At 35.0% G+C, this 10,194-nt stretch overlaps 1 protein-coding gene across 1 annotated transcript in view; it reads left to right on the top strand.

The window, feature by feature from the left end:
- LOC143243067 (solute carrier family 22 member 3-like) overlaps positions 1–10,194 on the top strand; it is a 136,908-nt gene that overhangs the window by 123,785 nt on the left and 2,929 nt on the right. Inside the window, exons 3-4 of the mRNA XM_076486803.1 lie at positions 9,343–9,697; positions 10,075–10,170. Coding sequence (XP_076342918.1) covers positions 9,343–9,697; positions 10,075–10,170 — 451 coding nt within the window. The remainder of the gene's footprint in view (positions 1–9,342; positions 9,698–10,074; positions 10,171–10,194) is intronic.

Raw genomic sequence — 10,194 nt, 5'->3', positions numbered from 1 at the left:
CATGTTTAAATGTTCTAATACTGTGTTTTTATCACCCAGGTAAATCATGATTCTAGTATATCTAAAAGTTTACATTGGATAATACACTCCTTTCTTACATGTGATAAAGCAGAATTTTGTATTATATCAGTGGTGTTGTGCCATGACTATCTGCACCAACAGAAACAAGTTTCAACATGCTGGGCATTGTCTGTGTGAATTGAACCATCTGCCAAGATTCTATGATTTTGAACGTATGTTAGAACACACTTGTAAGTGGAATATAGGTAAATTTCTTTCGTATTTAGTATCTGCTTAGTTTCATGTAATTTTAAAAAGTTTAAACATTTCAAGTAACTTGCTATTCCGTTTGTTGAAAAAATGTTGGTACCATTCAGCAATTTAATTTAACCAGGATTTATTTAGTAGCATGTTAAGGTAATTAAAAAGCATTGCTTGCCAAAATGAATATATAAATTTATATATATATATAAATAGACCAAAATTTCCATATTTGTCACATACCACAGTTATTTATTGAGTCTTGGAATTTAAGATGTCTTTATTAACAATTAAGCAGGTGAAAGTAATTTGCTTCAGTTTAAATTATCTAAGTTTTGAATAAGGCTTAATAGGAACTGAGAATATCTTTCTATGTGTATATTTTAATTTATAATACATTTTCATATTCCTATCTTTTTTATAATAAGTGAATGTTGTTTTTGACTTTTTTCATCTTCAGTCATCAGTTTAACATTTGTGAAGAATAAATGTAGATGACTTAATACAGAGAAAAGTGATGAAATGTAGAAATAAACATAATACATTGAATAGTTCTATAGTTTGACATTTAGGGTGGCTTAAAACTATGATATGGGTTGAAAAGTAATCTATCAAAATAGTTTATTAAAAACATTAAATAAGTACAGCGAGGTGTGCCAATTGTTCCTACAAGGCTGTCCGTAAATATCCTTTTCTGAGAAAGTGGAGATTTTATTCAGAAAGAAAACATTGATTCCTCTTTTAAGTTCTCTATAAATACTGACCTTCACTAGTGCAAACAATAACTAATTTCATAAACAATCACACTGATATAAAAATAAGTCTGGCTGGTACCTTGCCATTGTTTTTTAAATTTTAACATTGTGATCTCTTGTTATAATGGGGTATAAACATTGTTTAATGAAATTTAGTCAACTTATTCTAACTTTGGTAGTGAAGAAAGCTGAAGAATACTAGTAAATAAAACTTGTGTGGTGATACAAATTAAAAGTAAAGTTAAAAACCAAATAATGTTCCAAAAGCAGCTAAAAAACTTAAACAGAATTAAAAAAGGACAATGTCCCAGAAATATTTAAAAACACAAGCAAGTTTGGCAGTGTCACCATTGATAATGACATTGTCCATGGTCAGAGGTAAACCTGTGGAAAGTGCATGTATAAAATGGCACCATCACTCAGATTCATAGCAGCACAACAGTAAAATGTAAGCTATTGAGACTTCAATGTCACAAAATCCACATAATGGTGCATCAATCCCAAATAAAACAAAATTATTGATTATTAATGTGACAGTGCATAACCTAGCCAGGACAACTTCCTTCTTCCAATCCTAACTGAAACAAGATGGCTAAAGAGAAACAGAAGATTTGATTTAGAAAAACTTATGGCATTGCTCATCCCAAGAAGACTGCTAACTGGTACGAAGCTTAGCCTTGAATACAGTACTGTGGTCCACATACAGAATAAGCTAAGCAGTGACAGCACCAGAACAGACAAACTTAATGTCAGCAATCTCATTCCTATGAATACCAACATGGCCAATTATCCAGAAAAACTGGATGTGAATAGAAGATAGAAAAAAAATAGGCCAGTCAGTGTTGAATATTGTGAAAATAAGGTGAGAATTAACACAAAGCGATTCTCTGACCAGTAGAGAGTTAAATAGAATAGCGAGTGCACTGTGTAGCTTCAATATCATCCAGAACAAAAAAAATGCCATATAACTTGACAGTGAACACAGAAACTGTAGAAAGGATTTTGTACGAAATCACCTAGCTACAACAAACCACGGCAGATCCAATAGACTTAACTGATTTTAAACCATCTGTATAACTGGGAATGAAAAAATGGTTCAAAATATGTTTGGCAATGAAAATCGTACAACCAAATGGAAGTACCAACCTTTCTCAGATGACTTAGAGAAAGGTAACAGACAGAGGTGGTAATAAAACATATTGTGATGGGCTGTCCATTGAGACAGCAACGTCAATTTGTGACATACTGAACTCGGTCAGCTTCACCTAAATATGAAGACCAAAGGGAAGAGTGGCAGACTGTATATTCCCAAAAAGTATAACCAGTGGAACCCAGTGTATAGACTCTGAACTGGAGACGTATGGAAAGACCCTGTTCAAGCCTGAAGTCTCAGATGGTGAATAGGGTACAGCATCTTCAAGGCCAAGGTCCTGGCAGAAACTTAGATAGAAGACAAATAGTTCAGTTTTGAACAAAAAATCAGTATGCTCCACAAGAGGTGGAAGAAGGGATCTGGATGTTGAAGATGTTTAGTTGCACACTTTGTATTTCAGTCGGTTATTTTACTGCTGTGTATATTTGACTATTACATCATTATATTGGGTCAGAAAGGCATTGTAAAGTAATAAAATTAAAATCAGCCAATCAGGAAATGTTTAAAAAACTGAGACTGTGCTAAAATAAAAATTGTTTTTGCATTTTCAGAATATGCAATTATTTTGTATGTCCAACATTTGTTTCACTACTTTCATTACAGTTGGTGTTATGGTGGTGAAGATGAGAGAGCAAGTTTAGAGTTCTATGAAAAATAAATAAAATGATATTCATTAAAATGGTATTATAAGTAAGGTAAATTAAACATAAAAACGATTAAATAAGCAGAATTAATTTTATTCTTAGCATGAAAACTCACACTTTACACAGAATTACTTGACAGAGAATTCATAAATTAATGAATAAATGTTTTATGAAAGCAATTTACTTGAAATATAATTTCAGTTTACAAAAGGAATGTAACGTTTAGATAAACATTTGCCAAAACTCATGATGATACACTTTGTATATTTAGAACATTTCAGTAGTTTATGTAGTTTCATGGTTACATGGAGATTACAGAACTGGTCAGAATGACCAAGCACACATACAGGTTTAATAGAATAGAATTTAATTGATAATGGAATATGTATGTGGATCACAATCAGTAGCCTGAATGTTTTTGTTTGAAGTGCATTTTTTTAAAATTCTTCAGATACACTAACATTTTGGAAACTTTTTGTAAATCTAATTTTCTTTTCACTTTTGATAAAACAACACCAGTGACTTCATCAGGAAAACTGCTCTTGAATGGATGCTGTAAAAAATTACTTCTTACAAATTTACTTGCCACAGTTAATTTTAAACATGAGTAAAGAATAAAATCAGGGAGAATGTTTATAATACATAATATATAGTTTGTTTTTCAAAGTCCCATAATTAATCTTTTTGTTAAAATACAGTTTACTACTAATTACTTGGTATTGGATACTTTTGTATTAAGGTGGTTAATTAGCTTAGACACATTTCAGTTACATTCTTAACCATAATGTTGGCAAATTTTTCTACATTTTTATATAAAATCATATTTTTTTATTGAAGAAATTGTAATAAAATAAATAAATTTTATTACCTTAAATTCCTTTTCTATGGGTAAAGATTAAGTACAGAAAATCTTAATGGTTTACATAAAAAACATAATTAAAGAAAAAGTTATTAATTCAAATTCTGTTAAACATTCATGAAACAAAAAGTAACTTCTGAATTACAAGGTGACAAATGCCTCTAGGATCAATCCACTTCATGAGAAAGAAAATCAATATATCTTGCTCTGATCCACCAAATACTTATGAAGTAGTGTACAGCTTTGGTCTTCATATACAAGAAGGAATAGTGATGTATAAAGGACTGTTCAGAGTGATGCAACTTAAACTGATTATCAGGAAAAAAGAGAAAGTTATCTTTCTATTCAAGTCACTAGTTGGTCCTCGAGTCTTCACTTGAAATCTTGTGTGAGCTTTGTCTGAGTAATGACACTAATTTGTTGTAAACTGTTCACATTACAGCTACTAATATTACTCCAGGGATGGAAAGGATATGTTAAGATTTCTATATAAAAGATCAACAGACAAGGTTTTCAGTATGTTTAAGTGGGTGATACTAATGAATCAGATCCACAAACAGATCGTGAACTAATGTTTCCATGGTGTAAATTTTCCATTAATTAGTGATTCTTTACAAAAAGTTCTTTGACAATTAAATCAAATTCTAACACTATAAAAGATAGGCTTAGCCTAAATGCGTGTTTTTTTCTATTAATTGTTAAATAATTATTTCGTATCTGAACAATTTAAAATGATCATTATGTACTTGTACTCGACAGAACCAGTCTGGACCAATCAGAAACGTTGATACGAAGTTTCGAAAGAGCTTCCTCCTAATAAAAAAAAATGTAATAATTCCTTTTTCGGTTACCCGGCTGGCCAACTACAGAGAATTACACAGGTACAAGTTTTGGAAAATTTACTGTTACTTTTCTATTTAGAGGTCTGGAATGGCCAGGTTGTCAAGGCGCTCCACTCGTAATCTGAGGGTTGCAAGTTCGAATCCTTGCCACACCAAACAAACTCACCCTTACGCTGTGACTGTCAATCCCACTATTCGTGGGTTAAAGAGTTGGCATTCCCTCTAGTCTTACACTTCTAAATTAGGGACGGCTAACGCAGATAGCCCTGGTGTAGCTTTGCGCAAATTTCCAACTAAACCAAACCGTTCACGTCTCACCCGTAAGACGTAATGACGTGAAGTGTAATTATTGCTGCTCATTCTCTCATTGTATGTCACGTGGTAATTGTTATTTTAGTACAACAGAAATCAGTTATAAGTTTCTTCGAGACGCGTAATTTTTTATACGCATCTTGTCGCCGTAGAGACAAAAATCTCATATAGTTTAGAAACTATGACAAAAAATGACATTGAACATATGTCACGTTTCTCGACTTGCATAAATCTTCACGATAAAATTGAAGATTGGTGTAAAGAAGTGTTAGCACGTGCATGTCTCGTGGCTCCAATTTTGGCTCGTATACAGATGTTTATCGAGGTCGTCTCAAAATAGATAGGTGAGAACCTTATTTTATAAGAAGACTCTTATCTCACACAATTTCCAATTTAAATCAACTTGATCGGTGCTACCAAAGGTAAATGTCTTCTTAACTTACTGGCCCGGCATGGCCTAGCGCGTAAGGCGTGCGACTCGTAATCCGAGGGTCGCGGGTTCGCGCCCCCGTCGCGCTAAACATGCTCGCCCTCCCAGCCGTGGGGGTGTATAATGTGACGGTCAATCCCACTATTCGTTGGTAAAAGAGTAGCCCAAGAGTTGGCGGTGGGTGGTGATGACTAGCTGCCTTCCCTCTAGTCTTACACTGCTAAATTAGGGACGGCTAGCACAGATAGCCCTCGAGTAGCTTTGTGCGAAATTCCAAAACAAACAAACCAAAACAATCTTTACTTACTAAAAAGAAAACTCTGTAATACTAACTTTCATCTGATCTTTATTTTTGTACGTTTGTATGCTAACATTACGCTCATTTTCATAAAAATATTTTGAACAACTTAATCGAAACGCAGCGTACTTTGCGATTTTATCACAACTTGTTTATAAATGTCGTTTCTTCAACAGTGTACTTGCTATCTGTTGATTAGTTGAGCGTCAGCTTAGTGATGGTAAAGAAAATTCCAACATCAGTAAAACAATACGATAAATATAGAGCATAAGTCGTCAGTCTAGCGTAACGTTTGGTGACAAGGGCCATCACAAAGTTTACATTCTGACGTGACATTTGACAATAAGGAACACTATAATGTTATCAGATGACGCCAACAATTTAATGTAACGTTTGCTCGAAATTCAACAAACTAAAATAATCGGAGACAAATGTGCTAAACAGAAGTTACTACCAGGGGGTTTTACCGATTACTTTTAAATGTGTTAAATTTTGTTTTTTTAAAACATTATTAGCTTTCTCTTTGTACGAAACTTCGGGAATTTTTTATAAAATGTTTTACCAGTGCGTAAAATGTTATTTATTTTATAGTTTCATTTTTAAAATGTTACCCTAGGATTGTTTTATTTAAAAATTGTATGTATTTATTTGTACTTGTAGATCAACTGTGTTAATACTTTAGAATATTACAGATATAACTCACACTTTATTCTTTCTGTCTACAGAATTATTCCTTTTAAACAGGGGTGTGCAACATTTTTCGTCGGTGGGCCATATAACCAACTTCATCAATCAAGCGGGGCCACTTAAAAAACAAGCTTATTCGTGTACATGCACAATAAATTAAAAAAAATTCTCAAAATGCAAGCAATAATATTTTATATTTTTGCATGAGTGATCATTTTAGTGCGACACTTGAAATTTAGAGTCCTTGCAGAGCTTGTCAATATCAGCTTTGACAGAAATGGTTGCCACTCTTAACTGACTGGTCAAATGTTCATCAGTCAGCTGACTTCTACATTTGGTTTTGATGAGCTTCATTTTGGAGAAAAATTGCTCACAGCAGTAGGTGCTACCAAAAAGGGAGGCAATTCTTTGTGCATGACGGGACAAATTGGGAAACTTTTCACGTACACAGAGTTTGTAAAAGTCTAGCAAACTGTTTTCAGAGAATTTCCTTTTAGTGTCCATGTCAGCCTGCAGTTCAATGAGTTCCATTTGGCAATCATCAGGACTGTCTTCCACTGCCAAATCAAAAGGTTGAGCGAACAATTTCAATCTAATTTCAGTTTGTCTGAAATCTGGAAATCTGTTTGCAAACTCATCACGCAGCTTTTGTACACTGGTTCCATATTTGGTGCAATCCAGATTAGAAATTCCAGTTTCCTGGTTGCAAGACATGTAAAATGGGTCAATATGGCTCTTCTCAACTGAACCTGGAAAAGTTCCAATTTCTTCTCAAAAGCACAAATATGCTCAAACAACATATTCACAAGTTGACTTTTCCCTTGTAGTTTTAAGTTTAAATCAGACAGATGCTGTGTAATGTCTGTGAGGAATGCTAAGTCATTCAGCCAGTTCTCATTGCTCAAGAAGTCCACATTCTGACGTTTGCTCTCCATGAAGAACTTAATCTCCTCTCGCAGATTCCAGAATCTCTTCAAAGTAGCAGCTCTACTAAGCCAACGTACAGCAGAGAAGTACAAAACATCTGAATACTCGCTGTCCAGCTCATCTAAAAAAGTTTTAAATTGTCGATGATTTAATCCTCGTGTTCGAATATAATTTACGCATTGGACGACATTTTTCATGACTTCTGCAAAATCCAGAACTTTGGTGCACAAGCTCTCTTGGTGAATAATGCAATGGCTTACAACTACGTCTTGTGCTCCAATTGCAGTTAGAAATTTCTTGGTGAATCCATTTGTCCTACCTGTCATGGAAGGAGCACCATCTGTTGTAACACCACATAATTTATAAGGATTCAGTTCAAACTTTTCTACAACCTTAAGCACTTGTTCACAAATATCCTGTCCTGTGGTTGTGGAGGAAAGGCTTGCCATATCTGAAAACTCTTCGAAAACATCAATGCCTGCAGTAACAGCTCTGATGAAAATGACAAGTTGGGATGTGTCATTGATATCAGTGCTTTCATCAAAGCCAGACTGAAAGCTTCACACGAATTCAATCTCTCTTTCAAAGTTTCTTTGATGTCCTCTGAAAGATCTTTTGTCCTGCGTGAGACAGTAAAGCGGGAAAGGCTAGTTTGCTCCACCAAATATTTTTTCTCTGGACATGCATATTCTGTGAATATTGTTAAACAATTTTTAATAAATTCTCCGTCACTGAAAGGCTTTCCCTTTTCTGCCATACATTCACAAAGCTTAAAACTCAGTTTTGTCACCAGTTCTGAATTTTTCTTGAAAGTGGTAAAACACCTTGTTGCTTTTCAATGGATGTTTTAAATGTTCAATTTTGTCCTTTCGTGCCTGACCAACAATTTCATCAAACTGGAAGGAGTGCTTAGTTGCGTAATGTCGATTAATATTGTACTCTTTCATGACTGCAATTGTAGTTTGACAGACGAGGCAGACAACACCTTGATTATGTGGGACAACAAGATATTTTGTGCACCATTCACTGTTGAATAACCTTCCCTCATCATCAATTTTTCGTTTCTTAACTGCTGACATTTTACTAGCCCTGAAATCAAAACAAAAATTATTCTCACGAAAATAGCAAAGTAGAAAAAAACATAGAATTTATTTACACATGGAACCTCTTATGGACAGAAACACATGTTTCTAAATTGGCATCCCGATCATAGCCTTCCGGTACTTAAATTAATTGAGAATAGCAAAATACAGTGTGACCTCGCCTATTCGCGGTTCGCCATTCGCGGGTTATGCGCGAACTGCGTTTTGTAGGTCACAGAGACTGAAAAGGCTTTTCGAGGAGATTTCTGTTGTATTTACTCAATCAAGCCGTTTTTATCAATTGTCGTCTTCACCAAACAAGATTGGACTGCTATTGGCTGACTGCCTCAGCTTCCCCAACAACGCAAACTGCAAAGCACAGCCCTGTAACGCACGGTACAATTTAGTGAAATACATAACAGTATGCAATATTGCTACATTATTACTGCATCAATGAGTATAAGTATCATTAGTGTTTGGGAAGCATTTCATATAGTATATAATCGCATACATATACGTTTTAAAACTGCGTCCAATATTCGCGGTTTTTCGCTATTCGCGGGAGGGTAAAGAACGTAACCCCCGCGAATAACGAGGTCACACTGTACATAGAATCAGATGCATCTGAAAGCAAAAATTTTAATAAATTCAGTAAAGTCACAACAATATGCTAAATAATAATCAATTTACCTTCAATCTCTTGTAGTAACTGTAAAAGGTAATAAAATTTTCACCAATAATGAATGACGGACAGCAGAGGTTAGGGAAAATTGTCGCCAGAGGGCGAAGGCGAGGTTCAGGACATGACGTTGAGTCGTAGACAACAGTGCTAGTGCACGTCACCTATTCATGCCCTAAGGAGGCCGACCAATCGAATTCGGCCTGCTCCTCTCTAGCAAAGATAATTTTAGAAGTTTGTCGAGTCGAAGCCTGGGAATCCCGTAGGATCGATGCTTTTAAAAATATTCCATTTGCGTTGGATTACAGATCAGGCCACATGGTTAGATTACAACAACTAGGGCCACACTAAATGGCTTGGCGGGCCGCCTGTTGCACACCCCTGCTTTTAAACGTAAGGATGAAATCACCCAGAGAAGATATTACACTCATTATGGGCGGCACAGGACCATGGCAGAGAAAAATATTTTCTTTTGATTTTGTCGCGACTTTGCCTAATGCTTGGCATATTCTGGTAATAATATTTTTGGCTCCTAATATTGATCACTGGTGTGGTGGACGTCCAGACGTTTTCCACAATATGTCGGAAGTAGAATGGAAGAACTTCAGTGTACCAGTGGTGGCTCAGGAAACAGGACAACGGTCGTTTAGCAAATGCTGGATGTATGACGTAATGAATAATACAAATTTGAATAATACTCGTGAAGTTGACTATTGTTTCGAGTGGGAATACGACCACACTCAGTACAAGTCTTCAATAGTAGAACAGGTTTGTTAAAACTGAAAAACGGTAAGCGATATGTGGATGTTTTTACTATCAATAGTAGAATAAATTTGTTCAATAGAAAATTAAAATTTGGTGCCCTGTACACGGGTTTTTTAAAAAAAATATCAAATTGTTTACATAAATTGCATATCTTGTTTCTCGTCATGACGAGAAACATTTTCTACATGCATACTTGTGTGTCTTTCTCTAAATATGAGAAGAAACTGTAAACAAAAAAACTCAATCCACTGAAAGCTAAATTAGTTTTAGCTTAGTGAAAACGGACAGGCTTGATCACAATGTATATTGCCCTTTCTGTTTGACTTTTCATCTATGTTTTGTTCAATTTTTGTGTTTTAACACCGATTCTGTACTTTCAGTGGAACTTGGTCTGTAACAACTCGTGGATGATATCTTTGAGTCAGATGTTCTACATGTCTAGTCTCATGGTTTATAACCGGCCAACTCTCGGATAGGTAAGCACATTTCATCGAACTAGA

This window comes from Tachypleus tridentatus, unplaced genomic scaffold (assembly GCF_004210375.1).
Source record: "Tachypleus tridentatus isolate NWPU-2018 unplaced genomic scaffold, ASM421037v1 Hic_cluster_2, whole genome shotgun sequence".
NCBI classification, from domain to species: Eukaryota; Metazoa; Arthropoda; class Merostomata; order Xiphosura; family Limulidae; genus Tachypleus; species Tachypleus tridentatus.
This window is presented reverse-complemented; position numbering and strand designations above follow the sequence as displayed.